At 25.4% G+C, this 18,931-nt stretch overlaps 1 protein-coding gene across 1 annotated transcript in view; it reads left to right on the forward strand.

Annotated features, from left to right (window-relative positions):
- Positions 1–226: 226 nt before the first annotated feature.
- LOC112594896 (1-phosphatidylinositol 4,5-bisphosphate phosphodiesterase classes I and II) overlaps positions 227–18,931 on the forward strand; it is a 52,050-nt gene continuing 33,345 nt past the window's right edge. The window contains exon 1 of the mRNA XM_025339907.1: positions 227–1,051. Coding sequence (XP_025195692.1) covers positions 989–1,051 — 63 coding nt within the window. The 5' untranslated portion in view covers positions 227–988. The remainder of the gene's footprint in view (positions 1,052–18,931) is intronic.

Raw genomic sequence — 18,931 nt, forward strand, 5'->3', positions numbered from 1 at the left:
GAAGTGGCGGCGGTCGCAGACACGTAGCCCAACGCCGCCGCCGCCGCCGCCGCCGCCGCCGCCCACCAAGGCACAACGGGCACGGCGCGCCGCCGAGTGCCGCGAGTACCACACTACCGTCGGTCGGCACTCGGCAGTCGTTCGCATACCGCCGCCGCCGTCGTCTGTCAGTCGTCGCCGTCGCCCCGTCGCTGCCGTCGTCGTCGTCGTCGTCGTCGTGGTCGTCGTCCCGTCGTCGTCCGCTAGTCCGTCCGGTCGACGGTCGTTTGGTTTCGTCACGTCGTAACGCACACGCACACACGTTCGCGGGTGGTCGACGACGCCGCAGCTGAGTGTGCCTTTTACCCGCCACCGATATTTAAAATATTATAACCGCCAGTATCCACGGTCGGCGTGTTCCGTTAACGTCACGTCGTCGTCGGGTCCAGTCAAGTCCTCGGCGTACGTGTGTGGTGGCATTGTGTGTGCTCTGCCGTTTTGTCCGTGGCCATGTCACGTTACCGCTTCACTACTGTCGTTATAAATAATTATTATTATACGGGTCGGTTTTTAGTTTGAACTTTTTTTCTTTTTTTTTTTTTTTTACGCTGTTTCCGTCGTGTCGGTGGCGATTAAGTCGGGAGAGAGAGAGGGAGTGTGTGTGTGTGTGTGTGTGTGTGTGAGGGAGTGAGTGATAGCGAGACGGAATAATTAAAAACAATAAAATTAGCGAATTACGTTCAGTTTTTTTTTTTTTGTTCGTTCACCGCGGCGGACACAGGCGCCTCGCGGAACGTGCGATGACGGCACCGACGTGGGAAACGTCGTGGTCATCGTGGTCATCGTGGTCGATGTCGATGCCGATACCGCCACTAACGCCACCGCAGTCGCAGTCACCGCTGCTGCCGTCACCGGCCAGACGACCGGTTTAAACCAGTTTGACGGCGCGTGAAAACTAAAATCGTTGTTGCAGTCGCCCGGCCGTCAAGTTCGGCACCGAGCACGCGAGATGGCTCCTTTGGACGTGCCCCGGGCACTGCTGGATGGCGAAAAAGTTGTGAAATGGGACGATGTGAGTACATCATGTTTTAAACGCTTAATAAAGTTGATAAAAATCGTACCCGCTGTAATCATTAATCACTATTGATAATGCGTAAGTACGACGACGATGACGTTCGCCGGGAAGACGTTATTGTATTGCTTGTAATAATATAATATACAATATATAGACCGATTGACGTCATCTTTTTATAAAAATATTATTGTAATAGTAGTATCGATGTATATATATATAATATTGTCATGAGTCGAAGCTCGTTATTTATTGATAACGTAATAGTGGTGTGCGAGCAACAAGTAGTGCCTTCTTGTTAGAGCGATATACAAGACACAGTTATTACTTATTAGTTATTACTACATTTGTAGCAGTAATAACAGTATTACAGTAGACGGTAATCGTAGTATATTAGCATTATTATTACTAATTGAATAAACAGCAATATTGGTAATAATATGGTGGTTTAACTTTTGAATAGGTAGGTATAATAAGAGTGATGGATATCTCGTGTTATAGACTATAGTTACAAACCTACCTAATATGTACCGCGCGTAGTATTTAATTTGTATTCTGTATTATATTAATGTAAACTAAATTATACTATATAGTGTAAATCCGTTGTTAATGTAAAATGTGTATACTGCATGTATTATTGTATTAATAATGCAGTGTTTTCTGAACACGGAATTATTTACGCAACGGTTACGAGATGATAATAGGATATTCGAGAGAATAGAAAGTATATCGAAACACGTTTCAATGTTATTATTATTATACACCACATCGTCGATGACATTTATAAGTTCTATAGGTCACATTGGTATGGTGAAAAATAATTAAAATTATTTCACACGAATACGCGATTTATTAAGTTGACGTGTGAAAGTGAGTGGGTTTAGGAACAACTGTTTCCACGAAAAAGTGTTTTTGAAATAGAAAAATATTTTTGATTACGAAAATACTTATGTCGATATATTATAATATATATACATGTTAATCTTTAAGTACCTATATATTGTTAGGTATAAATATATGATAATATGATATAATAGATAAAATATATAATTGGATATACGGTGAGCTTACTCATACACCTAAACCTTCGTATTTCTTTTGCGTTAATGTGTTATTGTTTTTTTTAGATAAAATACGTAGAATGTAATATTATTGTTTTAGTTTATCATAACGTATTAATAATTCCAACGATAAAATTAATATAAAAAAGAAATAAAAACTTAACATGTTGTTCGTGGTGTAACAGCCGGCGACAGTATATTTAAATCTATGCTTACACTTAAATATTCTTGAAAAGCTTTTTAAACGCTTTGTTTTACTTAAAGTTGACATGATGTTCGACATTTTGTTTTACTATATTAGGTTTGAGGATTATAATACTATATATTTGATTTAGTTTGGTATTAGTGTAGAGGCTTAAATAGGATGTTTTGAGGGGCAGATACAATTTTAAAATTTAATAAACAATATATATATATATATATATTACTTAAAACATAAAATTAAATTAAAATAATGTCATTGAGTAAGTTAAACAAAAAGATCATATCCCATTGCCTAAAAATATTTTTAAAACGCTTCCTTTGTATTTTTTTCATAATGTATTCTATCAATAAATTAAAATAGCTTTGAAATACGTGAACTTTTAACTTATAGCCGGATCTTAACAACATTCTTTATTTCCAGAAGATGATTATAATCTTTCAGCATTTTTTCTTAGTATATTTTATTTTATCTTCTATTTAGCAGAATTAAAGTTTTATTTAAAAATAATATATAAGTAGTTACTGAAAAGTTTTTATAAGCAATTAAATTACTTAATTTTCACCCCAAAAATGTGTTCATAATTATACTAAAATTGTAAATATTTTTTATAAACTTATAAATTTATATAATATCTCAAAACAACGTGTAGGATCTATTTTATTAGGTTTGTTATTTAAGAAGTTGTCATCATGATATATTGTATTTAGAAAAATTAAGTTCAACAATGATATATTTTTCTTAAAATTGTAGGGATAAATTCTGTATTTAACGCCTTGAAACAGTCTTAACAAATTTTTTGTCTAATCATAATAAAAATATTTAAGTTCATTATTAACAAAAAAATTAATTTCAATCATATTTTATAATTAAATAAGATAAATAAATTAAAAAAAAAAAAAAAAAAATTACAATGTTTTTCCATCCTTATTATTGAATAATATGATCATAGGAATATAACAGCTCCAAGAGGCCAAGACAACGTACTAAAAAGAACATGAACTAGGTTCGTTGTTCCACGACCAGTCAATATAGTAACTTAATTAGATTAAGAAAATAAACATTTACAAAAAATATGCCCATATTATAAAATGTCATCCACTGCAATCTATCCTGTTTAAAAAAAAAAATAAAATAAAAATACATCACTAGTTTATGACCATTGTATATATTATACTTAGAGGTACAAAATCATTTAAGCACAAATTGTTTATACGTTATTATACTTAAATCATTATTTTTCAAGTACATTTTTTTTTAAATGTTTAAGTACTTATCTATATGAAAGAATATTTAAAATTCTTAGCGTTTAGTGATTACTTGACCATTTTATCAAGGTCTTATTAGAATTTCACAATACATAAATACATAATTTAATGTTTTACTAAAATTAATTTTAAATAACAGTAGTAAAGACGTTTTATTCGCGAATTTAATAGTTTGGTAAATGTAGGTACCTACTCACTAAATTGTGTAGATTTTTTACCATTTGTAAAATTGAGTAACCGTTCAATTTAACTATTACCACTTGCATTTTAACATTATTTGTATAATATTTAGTTAACAAGTTAAGTTAGTTGTGTAACATAATGCCATATGCTTTAATGGAAATGCTTAAGATTATATTATTTACCCGCTTTAATATTGATACCTATCCTCTTGTTGTTAGCGAAAAAAACAATTTTATATTCATAATACATTTATTAAATAAAGACGTTTTACATATATTTCTAAAAAAAATTATATTTTTTTTTTTTATTATAAAGAGAAAAGTCTCGACTACATAGATCATTGGCCATAATTAGTGGGTTATAAATCAATTAATACATTATAGGTATACAATTTTTTTTTTTTTTTTGGGGGGGGATTTATTTAGATATAAGTAACAATTATGAATTAATAGGTAAAAATAAATAGATATACAAAAGAAAAAAGAAATTAGATAGTTTTTAGATTGGTGTCTCTTATTACAATTTTAAATTGCTCATAACTTATTTCATAATTAAAATATCAACTAAAGATTCTTGGATGCCCTAGATAAGTGGTTCTCAAACTGTGCTCCGTGGCTCTATGGGAACTTCTATATTAATTAAATTTAAATTATTATCATAATTCTTTTTTTTTTTTTTTTTTTTTGTTATTGATTGATGATAATATTGAAGAATTTGATGAAATGTATGACAAAATTGAACAACATTTAAATGAAATACTATCGTCATTAGAAAAATATTTTCCAGAGAATAAAGATATGGAATTTATCCAACGATATAGTTGGATTAAAATTCATTTTTAATCAACGATAAGTCTAAAGACTTAACTATAAAGGAGTTTGAAAAATTTATTTAAATGACTACCGATTCATCTTTAAAAACTTTATTTGATAAATTATTGCTAACAGAATTTTGGTGCAGTAGTAGTATCACTAACGAATATCAATTTCTGATTAAAAAAGCTATACTAACACTTCTTCCTTCTGCAACAACATATTTGTGTGAAACCGGATTTTTATTATGTACATTGATAAAAACAAAATATCCCAATAAATTAGATGCTAAAGTAGACACGCGCATCCAACTCTCGTCTTTCAAGTCAAATAACAAAAATATTGGTCAATGAAAAAGATTAAAATCATGGTCATATTAAAATCATTAAATTTATAAATTGCTAAAATAATATGACCTTTTTTCTATTAAATTAACTAAATATTTTGTATATATTTATTCGTTTTTTAAAGAAAAAAAATTAAAAGCAATTAATTTACGTTTTATATATTTTTTATGAATTATTGTTGTCTCAAATAGACATTCCTAATTTTTGGGGTTCCGTAATTTTTTTTAGAAATATAAGAGATCTACGAACAAAAAAGTTTGAGAACCTCTGCCCTAGATAACCTTCCCTTTAAAGTTTAAATTTTATAATAGATCGATTCACTTTAATTTAAAAAATATTAGAGTTAATTGGAATATTGTGAACTTTAAATTTGGTATGATGTACGTTTGTAAGACGGAGACAACATATGTGTGTGGCGTCCTCTTTAAATAATAGGAAAACGTTGTTACTCATCACAAGCTTTTTTTCTTAGCATCTATCGGAACGTTCAATCAAGACATTTTTCGCGTCGTCGTCCACTATTGCGTACAGTATTAGATGTACCTATTAGTTCTATGACATTTTAGCCGAATGAATAGTTTACGTATGTTACAATTATTTCTGATCCGACGAAACATATCGTCCATTTTTCGAGGATTACGTTTCAAGGTAAGACATACGTAAATTTCACCTATTTTATTTACAGAGTTTTTGTAGGGCTAGATGGTTGTAATTATTTGTACCGAAATCGGTTAGATTAAGTATAAACAAATTAGCTATTATCATTTAAAGATTAATACTAAACTTATTATATATAATATTATTAAATATCAATATTTTCTATAATCTTAACTATGTTGAAATTGTTGATATAATAAAAGTTCCACATTGGGTGACGCCCACGCCCTTCTATTTCTGCCCTAAATAATAGATATGTTTCGGTATATTTGAAGGTGAAGGATTGAATAATCGAAGGAATACTTCAAAAATACTTAAGTCTTTCGATTGAAAATTAAGTTAAGCTCGTACTTAAAATGTTTTCCATTAGAGCAAAATAACTATTTATAGGTATACTGAAAAATAAAATGTTCATACTACTATATTGAAAATATTCAAATATTTAATTATTAGTTTTGTTTATTAATATTTCATAGAAATAAATTTTAAAATAATAAAATATATCTGTTTAAGTATGATATTTTATAAGGTAAGTAGATTTTGTTTACTTAACTAGTAGTACCTAAAACAAAGTATACCTAAATTGCTTTTTCAACTTATTTTTCAGTTCCTTTAAAAATTCTAAAAATTATTATTATTTATTTAACTTAAGACATTTTATTGTATAAACTGTTTATAAATATCATACAATAAGTAAATGTGATGATGTTATGAAAAAAAGAAAGGTTAGGAATTGACTATCAGAAGTATAGGATTAATAATTCTCCATTTGATATACTTAAATATTTGTTTTAGGTTTTTAATTTCCAATAATGAGAAAATGATAATGTTTTAAAATATTTTTCGAAAAATTTTAATACATATAATATGTAAATATAATATGAAAAGTATATTTTTTTAATGCTATTTTTTAAATTTTCTATTAAGTAAATACCTAATATAATATTTTAATTTCTGTATTATTTGATTAAAATTTGATGTCTTAACAAAAAGGTTACTTTTATATATTATTCCTTATTTTGTAAAAATTAACCTGACAAATTATTTTTTTATATAATGTAGTACTTTGATTTTAAATTTAGATTAATAACAGACTATTAATATCTTTAATATCGACTAACGTTTTAATTTTTATAGTTTTATTTACTTAATATACAATAAAAAAACTAAACTGTGAGTATTAAAAAAAAAAAAAAAAATTGGAATTTAAATTACTATTACTAAATCTCTTTGGAAAATAAGATATAAATGGTTAAAGATTTTTAAAATTACATCAGTGTAAAACGTTAATTTCTATTTCATAATATTTGTATTATTTATATTTTCGTTGAATATAAATAAAATATTTTTTTAAATATTTTAATAATTATCATACATATATTTTTGTTATTTATTATGTAAATTAAATTAATTTTAAGTTTAATTAAATAAAAGTTCAAAAATCTTTTTACTAATTAATCAACTTCATAAGTTATACAATATTTTATTTTAGATTTTATTAAGTAGTTTTTATTAGAACTTGTGTAGTTATTATGAATTAAAATTGCGTTTTTTTTATCCGTGAGAAAATAAGTCTCTTGTTTTTAAGGTTATACAAGGTTTACAGTACTTTATTAAACGTAGCTGGTCGTTGATATAATACATTTCTACAGTACTTTTTTTGAAATTGGATACATTTTACACATTATTCATTTTAATTTAATAGCATTTTAATAGCTTTGTTTTTAAAGAATATTTGAAAATGAATAATCATCTTTGGGGCTTAAGTTACGATTACGATTTTCTATATTTCTGAATTTTGATTAAATGTACTTATAGATACATTGTGTTCTATGAAGTAAAAAAAAAATGTGTACCTAATTTATCATAATATTGTATGGTTATTTTTCTTTTTACATATCAATTTATAACACAAAATAAATAAATGTTTGATAGTATGATAATATTTATTTAATATAATAATAGCAATATATTTTAGGTACAGTTGATATGTGATGATATTTGAAAATAAAATCATTTTCATGTTGGATTAGGTCATAGTATGTTTACATGTTTAATAAAATGTTTATAATACTAATAAAAATATTGGGTTACTTGATTAAAAATAAGTACAATTGTGTTGGTAATTTTTAATTTAATAAACAAAATTTTGGTGTTTTAAATTGTAATATGTATGGAATTTGTCTAAAAAAATATATCTTTTGAGATAATATTTTTACGTTTTCAATTTATAATTTATTTCAAAAATATAATTTAATAATGTTGTTTTAAATTAAACATTTTCGTTTATACAATATAAATTAAAAGTGTACACGTTTAGTTTGAGTTAATTTACCTATATATTTTTTGTTACATTTTATTTTAATTTAATTACTAAAATATTCTTTTGATTTATTTTTGTAATAATTTAAGTGTTATATAGGGTAAGAAATACATTTTTCTAATTTTTAAAAATCAAACAGAATTTTTATTTTGCAAATTTATTTGATGATTTAAAATCATTTTTTGTAAGAACATTCTACGTTCTATTAATCTTGATTTTGGTTTAAGAATTCGAATTTTAAATTTTAATAAAACTAGGCACAGATACAAAAATAGAGAATTATATGAAAGAATGTTTTTGTCGCAGAGATTTAAAAAAAAGTATACGTTTCTCTTAATGTTTGATTTTTGCCCTAACATTATACATTTAATTTTTATGTTTTTAATTATAAATTTAAGTATTCACTTGCATCACCTTTTAATGATACTAATATATAACATTATAATATTATAATATTTAACAAAATAAACCATACTAAAATGTTGTAACTAATAACTGGTTTAAATTATTTGATAATGCAGACCCTATATAATATACTATACCTAGTAAAGTTAACTATATTTAAGTATTAGAATTTGAAATAAAAGTATTTCTTCTAGAGTATCAACGTTGAATACGTATCAATTTAATTTTTTTTAATTTTAAGTTCTCTTATATTTTAATATATGTACCTTCTGTAAAAATGTCTATTTTAAATCCAGCTAAGCTAGGATTTATTATACCTATGTTGTGTCTATACATCCATTACTATTTTCATAGTTAGTGGTACAATTGTTGATTTAACAATTTTATTTGATATTCTCAATATCATAAGAGTATTTTATATTTATATGTATTACTCATACATTTTTTAATTTATTGTATTGCTATTAAATAAATTAAATAATACATAATTATATTATTTTTGTACAATATTAATAATATGTATATTTACTAGGTGTATATTTTATACAGCATTAGAATTGTATGATTTTATTTTTTAATAGTATTTGGAAATTAATTTAATTTTTTATAGATTGTACTATTTATAATTATGTAAAACTGAATATATAATAAAAAATTTGGTTTGATTATTCAGCATTTATATCTGTATTACAGTTCAGATTTACAAGTTACGTATATAAAAATAGCATTATTCGTACATTTTAAACAAAACCCTTTAATACAATATTGTAAACGTATTTTTAAATAGGTAGAGGCACTTTTAATAACTACAAAACTGGGTTATTGAATCGCTATTGTCATAAAATGTTTTTTCATTAAGTTATCTATAAAAAGTTTTGATTTTAGTACATTGTTGTTTATCTATCATACACGTGTCATTTTTAGATGAAAATAAACATACAATTTCAAGAGTGGATTCTAAATGGAATCCGATTTACTCTAAAAGTATCAAGATCTTATAAAAAATACTTTAAATTTAACTAAGGATGTACGTAATTTTTAAGAAATATCTTTAAAATACTGAGCTTTAAAAAAAAATCCAGTACAATTTTGAATTTATTATAGAAGTCAAGTTTTTTAAGGTGTTGAATGTTTTATAATTTTATATTTATTTTTTTTTCGCAATAATTAAAGGTGGTCTAAATTACAAATTTGGTTAAAACTATTAAATTTGAATTTTCTCATTATTTTCATAATATTAAATAATTAAAATTTAATATCATATATAACGAAGATTAGGTGATTTGTCAAAAATAACATTTTTAAATATCAACAGCTAATCATTATTCGTAGCTGACGTTATTTGTATTTATTCAAACTTGTTATGTTGATTTTTTTTATAATAAGTACCTTCTGCAACTAGGTATACCTATTAATATTTTAAAAACTTGTTTTATGAATGTTTTAGTTGGTAGAATGTTTTACCTATGTATTAATATATCATCAAAGTTAATTTATTTTATTAAAATTATCTATCTAAAACTATTATCACATGGAAAATTTAGCATGACATTTTGTATTATGTATGTATTAAATAAAAATAACTTATAATTTATAAAAATAATCTAAGAAGAATATAATAATTTTAAATATAATATGTCCTTAATTATTAACTCGATTATTTTATAACATATTTAATTTTCAGTTAAAGAAGCCAAATAGGTTTTTAAAAGTTTAAAATTCAACTTTAAATATTTAAATATTTTAATCTATGCATTTTAATACAGTACTAATATGTTATTCAGTAATTTAAAAATCTCAAATAATAAGATTTTTTACGTAAAATTTATTAATTTTATGAATAAATCATGGTGAAAATATTCTTAGATTTTTTTTTTGTGTACGTATAAGCATCAAGTATTAAAATTTTAATCCAAGGTCTATTTTCTATATTATATATTTGTACCTCATGTCCTCATCTTTATTTTATATCTACCTATATTTATAACTAATAATATGATATTGGCTCAGGATCATTTTTCGAACGCAATTTAATCGCAGTTTTAAAATTTATTGTAATAACGACACAACGCTGTGATTTAAATATTTGTGTTATTTTCCAATTTCAGTTTAATTAAAGTTTGTTGTAATGCTATTTTTTTTTTTTTTTTTATATAGTATTATATAGATTAAATAAAATGTAACATATTTCAGTAATTTGATACATATACACACACATATATATTATATATATATATATATATATAATTCTTATTTTAAACTATAGCAATATAACTTATTCATTTTATCTATTAGTTTATACATACGTAGGTATAATAACAGTTAAAAATTAGGTACATCATTTATTTTTATATGTTATTGTGACCCAGTTATATAAATAATTTCAATATATTCTTCATTTAAATAATTCAAAATTATCAATTTGATATGTGTTATGTGTAGGTAAAATTGAAAATTTTATTGTTTCATTTGTTAATAATTATTAGATTTAATTTAATATTTGTATGTAAGACATACCTAAACTACAATATTTTTATGAATTTTAAACAACTTATATATATATTTAAAGTATGGTTAATGAGGTATATGCCACTTAATGGAAATATATATAATAATATGCTATAAAGTTATTAGAAAAAACTTCATTAAAATTAAAAGCTTGTAATATAGTATAAATAATAAATAAGCAAAATTAAAAAAAGACTATTGTTTTATTGAATATATCCAATTTTGGGTAAAAGGTTTGATAAAAAAATCTATCATGTACAGATTTGTTTAAATACCTAATATGATACTTGTTTTTCCGAAGTTCGAGGAAAGATTACTCGTTTTTAACTTGGGATGTATTAGTAAATATTTAATTCTTAAAATATAGCAAACAACGACTAACTTAAAATAATATTTTATTATTATAACATTAAATCAAATACACAGATTTATTTTTCTTTACTCATATAGTAACTGGTTTAACCTTTTAGTTTGTATACAGTATATTATTATTATTGTATAATAAAATATTTTTCATATTTTTTTAATTTTTAACGTATTATACATTTATATGTACTTTAATTAGAAATTATGATTATTTCTATTTTTCATAACACAAATTTATTGTTAACATTTTGACTGTTGTTATTTAAAAATATAAATTATGCAACTTTTTATTTATAGAAATAATGCTTAGATATTCTCATGTATAGGAAAAGTAATATTATTACACATGTTTAGAAAATGTATATAATGTTTGAAACGTGGGAAATTGTTGTGATGTGTATTAGAACATTTAGAACTACAGCTACATCGTTATATTACTATCTAAATAAGGTTATTATATACATATATTCTAAGATAATATAACACACGTATTACTGTTTTATCGTTTATACATTTATGTATAATCCGTTTTTATTTCATATTATTATTTTATTCCTTTTAAAATTGTTTTTATACATCGTATTTTGAAATGATTGAATTTTTGAGTATGCTTATGAATATAAACGTTAAATATAATTTTCATTTTTTACAAATACGATGCGTCACGAGTTCTAATTTTGGCGTAGTTTGATTTAATGACTTAAAATTGAATAGATAATATATAAAATCTTGTATCGATCATTAAATTTTTTAATAGTTATATGTTTGATTATAGGTATTCCTAAACAATTTAATTTAAATTAATGTGCATTGTTATGATATTTTTTTTATTATTATTTATTTAATGAATAAAAACACTGTGCATATATTTGCACAATAACTCATTGAAATTACAAAGATTTAATATCATAATATTAGTCACTTGGTAGGGAAAATATAGCCTATAGTTTTTACCTTTTAATCAAAACATTATAGCTCAACAATTACCAAACATGATAATTATGGAACTCAACAGCTACTGCTGATAGTACAACAATATTTGGATATATGTGATAATAGTGAATAATAAAATAGTTAGGTATAAGATAAAATGTGCGATATTAGTATAAATATAAAATCAAATATAAATTAAAAATGTGCAGGTAGAAATAACGTATTCAAATGAATAATGATTATAATTGAAAGTTATGAGAAATAATATATATTTTTTGTATACTATATATAAAATGAGAAAAATATTTACATATAGGTATGTTGTATTTTATATCCTTTTTAATTAGATTTGTGATCATCTCCACATAGGTCGCTCCTGGCTGAACAGCTTTTATACTCAATACAGATATCTAAGAAGAGGTTTTTCTTACACTTGATATATAGTAGGAAAGATGATGACAGTGATTTAAGGTAGATATTTTTAAAAACTTGGCAATTATATGGCATTTTGAAGGATCACTACTATTAGTTTTATAAGCTATTTTATCTTTAATCATAAAACATAGCATTAAAAATTTATTAGTAATATCCTTACTAATGTTGTCAGGTTCGAGATCGATAAAAAATAAAGGAATTGGATGTCTGTTAAAACCACAAAAATGTCAGAATTAACAAGGCGAGGGTTATATAGTGAAGTTTTCTGATAATAATTATCCTATAAAGACATAATGGTGATGGAAGAAATGAGTGATAGCTAGTGTTTACTGAGATCAAGTGATTCATTATAGCATTATAATTTAAGCGACCGTAAGTATGGTTCATCAAAAATAAAAGAATGATTTACTTAGTTACATGACTATTTGAGACACTGTTAATATCGATAAATCGCACACTAACGTGGTGGTTTTGAGTATGTGGTTTAGATTAATGGTTTTAGTATAGATTGACAAAGCCTCGGGTTTGACAATTTGTTTGTTCGATTAAGTTTAAGCAAGATCGTTGGATATTTTATATGAGGTTTCAAATTCAACTATATTGTTCTTATCGGTCCAGAACACGGTTAATCGATAGGGTGAGCAGAAATGTATAGGTTTTTTAATATTGTGATTTGGTGAATATGATGATGGTCACAGCGTAAGTTTTGATTTTGTTATTTGAAAGTTTAGTGAGGTCATATTACTCATGTCGAAAATAGAGGTCGGTACTCGATGCTAAAAATCTATAAAATGAATCGCGTAAACGACTTATTTCGCTAACAGAACGGATATAATATCGAACATATCAATGACCATAAAGCGGCCCAATACTGAATTGTTATAGTTTCTTAAAAATATCTCTGGTTCTAGTCCTATCTTAAGTAGCATGAACACTATGTCGATTTGATTTAGTGAAGTTTGCGAACTCTTCCTCTTCGACAGCTCGTCACATGCTCAACAAAACTAACTTCATTGTAGTTTTCCTGGAATGTTTTATGTATATTTTATGTATTGATTTCGTTTGTTATTTATTCGTTAATCGTTATAATATTGTTTTCTCAACATTAAACTTTTCAAAAACTAATGTTTTAAAGCACTTTAATTAACTACGAACTGTGCCGATTTTGTTTAATAGCGCGACAAAAACAACAAAGTGGAATCTCACGTTAAGTTCTGGAAAGGTATCGAAGTATTTTAAAAGTCTCGGTATCTTAAGAATGTGTTTCATACAATACATGCAGCGAATTGTTGTGTACCTATTCTCCCCTCTTGTGGACTTATAACTTTTGTGTGTGTTATAACTTGTAACCAAAATTAGTAAGTTCGCTTGTATAAAATAACTACATATGTATTGTAACGAGACAAAAATGCATCGCACAATAATACGAGTACTACAGTCACACTCCCGCCCCTAGTGATGAACAGCGACACTACTATCCGTCGAATACTGTTCGACGGCAGTAACTAGTAACTATAGATGGCGCGAGTGTGCCACGACATTTAAAACACTCAACGTTGATTTATAAAAAAGGGAGAAAACTTATCTTCTAGTTACAATAATGACAAGTTCTACTTTTTAAACATATTAAGAAGGACATATCACAAAAACTGTACGCCCAATATGATTAGAAAAGAATAATAAAGAAACAAAATGACATTGTACGGGAGGCATAACTGGCACAGATATGATGACCAATACGTACACATATACTACCCGTCCAAATGATCATGAGCATTAGTAGTGTTACGATTGTATATTCGTGGACAACCGACTATAGCAAAACGCATAGTATACGGCATCGATCCACGAATATACATATCCATAACTTTGAGTACGCCACATAGAGCGACCAGTTAATAACTACTGTTGAAGAGAAGCCAACCACACCACCAGTCAACCACCATCGCAGTCAGGAGCCACATCCAACGCCGAGGGACCACTGCCGATACTTCCAGACTAACCCAGGTAGAAGTTTACCCAGTATAAGGTACGTACCACTAGTCATTCGACGTTCCCACAGACTACGTTGAAACACGTAGTAGACTGTGCGGAACAAGTCGACATTAGTACAAGTGTCATTCCCAACACCTCTGTACTAACGTTGTAAATCTAATGGTACGTACGTATTGTGGTAAGATAAATATTATCACCCAATATATAGTGAATTGTACGAAATATTTGTATTGTAAGTTCTTTAATGAACATAATTGATTATATTATTTTATTGTACATTCCTAAAGGGAATCTAATTTTGATATTATATGTAAATGTATCCATAATGTACAAAACCTAACCTTGAAAGTGAATAAAACAAAAAGTAATAATTAAACCATTCTAAGTTTTATTACAGTATTTACATATATATTATGACGACACCAGAGTTATTAAAGTTTGTTTAGTAGTGTATTAGATTTCAGATATTGTCCTTTAGACAATTGGTCAGGTTGGTTGTTTAACGAATACTGTACAACGATTGGATTTAGTTCTTGAGTTTCCACTAAGTCTCCTGGATTAATGTTTGGAGATAATGACTATAATTTATTGCGTCTAACACTTCATCTAATTCCATTTGTATAATATATTTTTATGTTTTTACCATGTCCAAAAAATGCTCGTTTAAGATTAATGTGTGGATTATTTTCACAAATTTATATGATTTTATTAAATAATTTATGCATTACATTTTTTTTTAAATGTTTCATAATTTTATAATTTTAATATAGTATTAAATCATTAATTTTATATTATAATTTTAATACACCATGTATAATAACTACGATAATAAAAATTATTTTTAAATGTGAATTAAAATATTTATATTTTTAAAATTATAAATTTTGTAATAACCAGTTTATACTTTAGTTCCTGAACCCAATGGTCGGTTTTGGATTGTTAATTAATTACTAGAATTTCTATTTATAGGTTTTCCTGAAAACTTTTAGATATTTCATTAAACTTACTTAATTAGTGTAGTTGTAAACGAAACACAACTTCATTGAGGTAATAATTAAATGAAATTAAAAAATGTCATTAAAAATCAAAAATACATATCCCGGATCGCAAGAATGATAATTTAACATTTAATGAATTAATAGTGATGTATGGTCTCTTAAACATGATTTTATAGTATACGATTGATTAAATACATTTTAATGAATGATTTTATTAGTACTTTGTCGTATGATTTAGCAATGTGTATTATAACTGTGTTAATACTTGTTTTAATTTAGTTTGTGGTATTGACGATCATGTATATTTTTCAATTTACCTGTTACCTTACAAAAAATTTTTTAAATATTTAAAAATTCTATTATTTATATTGTTCAGTATTTTTCAATATTCGTATTTAAAATGTTAGATTGGGATTGAAAAATATTCATTTAATATATATAATAAAATTCTGTAGGAAAATGGAAATTTTGATCTCTCTGATTTAACTGAATTCTATTTATCTATATTAAACTTATATTGTATAGTTTATATGTTACATATAGTATATCTAAAATATTAAATTATGAAAAAAAATTAATTAACTATTATTATAAATTAATTAAATTAATTTAAAAAATTAAAATTAATATGTTAACCTTATTCACAAATTAGTATGTTTTAGGTAGATAATGCAATAGTGTATATTATGGAAAACTTGATTAATGGGAAGAATTTTTTAAATTAATTTCTATTGATAAATCTGCAATTGGTTTGATTATATTAGTATTGATCATTTACACAAAATTCTAATAAAACTGTAAATAATTATCTAGTGCCACAAAAGATTTGAAGTTGCTTATTTAAGTTTTGAAAAAATACATTTATTTTGTATTTTTTTTTAACTTAGACTGAGAAAAAATACTATACAATAATATCTATAGTACGTTATTTGTAGAAATTTATAAAAAATTGTGATAAAATTTGAAATGTGTAAAAAAAAAAAAAAATATGTATAAAATATAGTAACTGGACGATGCATAGGCCAATGTCTCGTTTCGCTTTTTGTGGTGCTAAATATTAATAAGTGTTTTATTGTTATAAATAAAAAAGTAATTATAAATATTTGCTTTCAAAATCTAACGGTTCATTATAAGTTTAAAAAGATGATAACAGAACGTAATATAAGTTCGAGATTAAATATTAACTCAATTAAAATGTCGACTCTTGAGGATTGTAAGTCAAAAATTAATATTTATTATTTGTTACTTAAAATATTTTTAAATCAACAATAGTATTGATAGTTTCTAAGAATAAATGACCACGGAAGTTGTGTCGAAGGATACAATATGATGTATATGTTGCTTCCACATAGTGAAACCACTTATTTCATAAACTGGATATCCAGGTAGTTAAATTCGTTCAGATCATAGATTTTGATGAAAATACATTATATGGACATCTATTTCATGAAATGAATAATACCTAAATCGTGTACTTTGTGTGATTATTAAAAACAATTTTTTTTATTATTTACCGATACATTATATTTAAATTTATTTTTCATAAGCTATACATTTATTATATTTTATAAATGATAATGTTATCTATGAAGTATTGTTATAAAATAATATCCTTATTATTTTTTTTTGCATGACGTTTGATTATAAAATCGACTATTACATAGCATGTTATTTTTAAAACATACACACCGATTTAATTGTTATAGAGTTTTTGCCTTATACGAATAAGACAAAAATTCTTGCTCTTCTAAAATTTTTTTAATCATTTCTCGTACTGAAAATTCAACATTTTTATCAACTTGAACAGTAGTGACAAATTGAGTTGTTTATTTTTTTAAACATTCACTACTGAAGCATTCTTTAAGTAAACCATATTTTGTTTCAAATTTATACAATCCTTTTGGTTTTTGTTTCGTGATCTCACAAATTATGTTTGACGGATCTGTAGGTCACTAATTAACTTTCTGTACTTCGAATATAACGTATTGATTAATTTAAAAATCGTCTGCTCTTTTTTTTGTTTCCTTGTTAAAATTAAATTTTTATTAAGATCAAAAAGAACATTTTTACCGTATTCTATTATCTACTTCGATCATTTTCTCTACAGCTATAATTTGACTTTCATGTCCATGTTCACGTTGAATTTGTATTTTTTTCCTTGAATCGCATAATTGACAGATCACTTCATTATTTTCAGCAATCTCTGATAATCGCAAATGTACTTCAACTTTATAAATGCTTCAGGCAATTGAGCGTTTTTCAATTTCCTTTATTTGAGATATTCTTTCGTTGGTAATTTTTTTAACCGATCAAATGGCAAATTTTATGTACTAAGTCCAATTTTTGGCTCATTTCCAAATAACGCTTTTTTATGATCTACAATTAATTGTTCGATAAAATAAACTATTTTTTTTAAATTGAACAAAATTTAATCCAATGCTTCACTTTTTAGATTTGTTGTCAGCCATCCATGTTCGTAACATGTTTTCTACATCTTGATTAGATTTCACTATGACTTCTCTGTCTTAGAGGGTTTTTAGGACGTATGTCATAATCAATAGTTGTGCAAATATAAATAATAAGGATATTATTTTATAATAATACTTCATAGGTAACACTGTAATTTAAAAAGTACAATATACGTATATTCTACGAAAAATAAATAAAAAAATATAATGTAATATAATTTATAGGTAAATAGTAATAACATTCTATAAAACGGTTATTCATAAAATGTATTTTCATCAAAATTCACGATCTGGACAAATTTAACTATCTGATTATCTCGTTCATGAAATAGTTTATTAAATTGGTCGTATGGAAATCTAAAACTGTTAATTAATTAACTTCTAATAAAAAAAAAAAATGTTCTGTTTTCATTGTGTGAAAAATAGTTTTATGAAATTAATATTTCAAAAATATATTGAGTATATAGTTCATTATATATGTTTTTGTTTTAATTTATAGACTTACCTATTGTATGTGTTGAGTATATGGTTGGGTACACTATAATTGCATTATATACCCATAATAATGAGTAAATTTACAGTTCGTTAAATTGAATAGAATATATATATATTTTAAGTTTGTTCAAGTTTTGGTTAGCTTATATGATTTAATCATCTATCCATAAAAGTTATTTTACGAGAAAAATCTTACAGCTATTATGCTGTTGATATATTTAGTTGGTATTTTTAATCATAAATAAACATAAAGTTCACTGTTCTCAATTAACTATACTTAATAGTAAATAATGTATGTTAAAACAATCATATTAATGGAAGTTTTTTCTAATTCATTTTTCTAAATCTGAGTTGAGTGATGAATTTATTGGTTTTACTATTGGTTTTACAATGATACGTGTGCTTTTAGATTAGATTCTCAGCG

This window comes from Melanaphis sacchari, unplaced genomic scaffold (assembly GCF_002803265.2).
Source record: "Melanaphis sacchari strain LSU unplaced genomic scaffold, SCAv2.0 Contig244_pilon_pilon, whole genome shotgun sequence".
Taxonomy (NCBI): domain Eukaryota; kingdom Metazoa; phylum Arthropoda; class Insecta; order Hemiptera; family Aphididae; genus Melanaphis; species Melanaphis sacchari.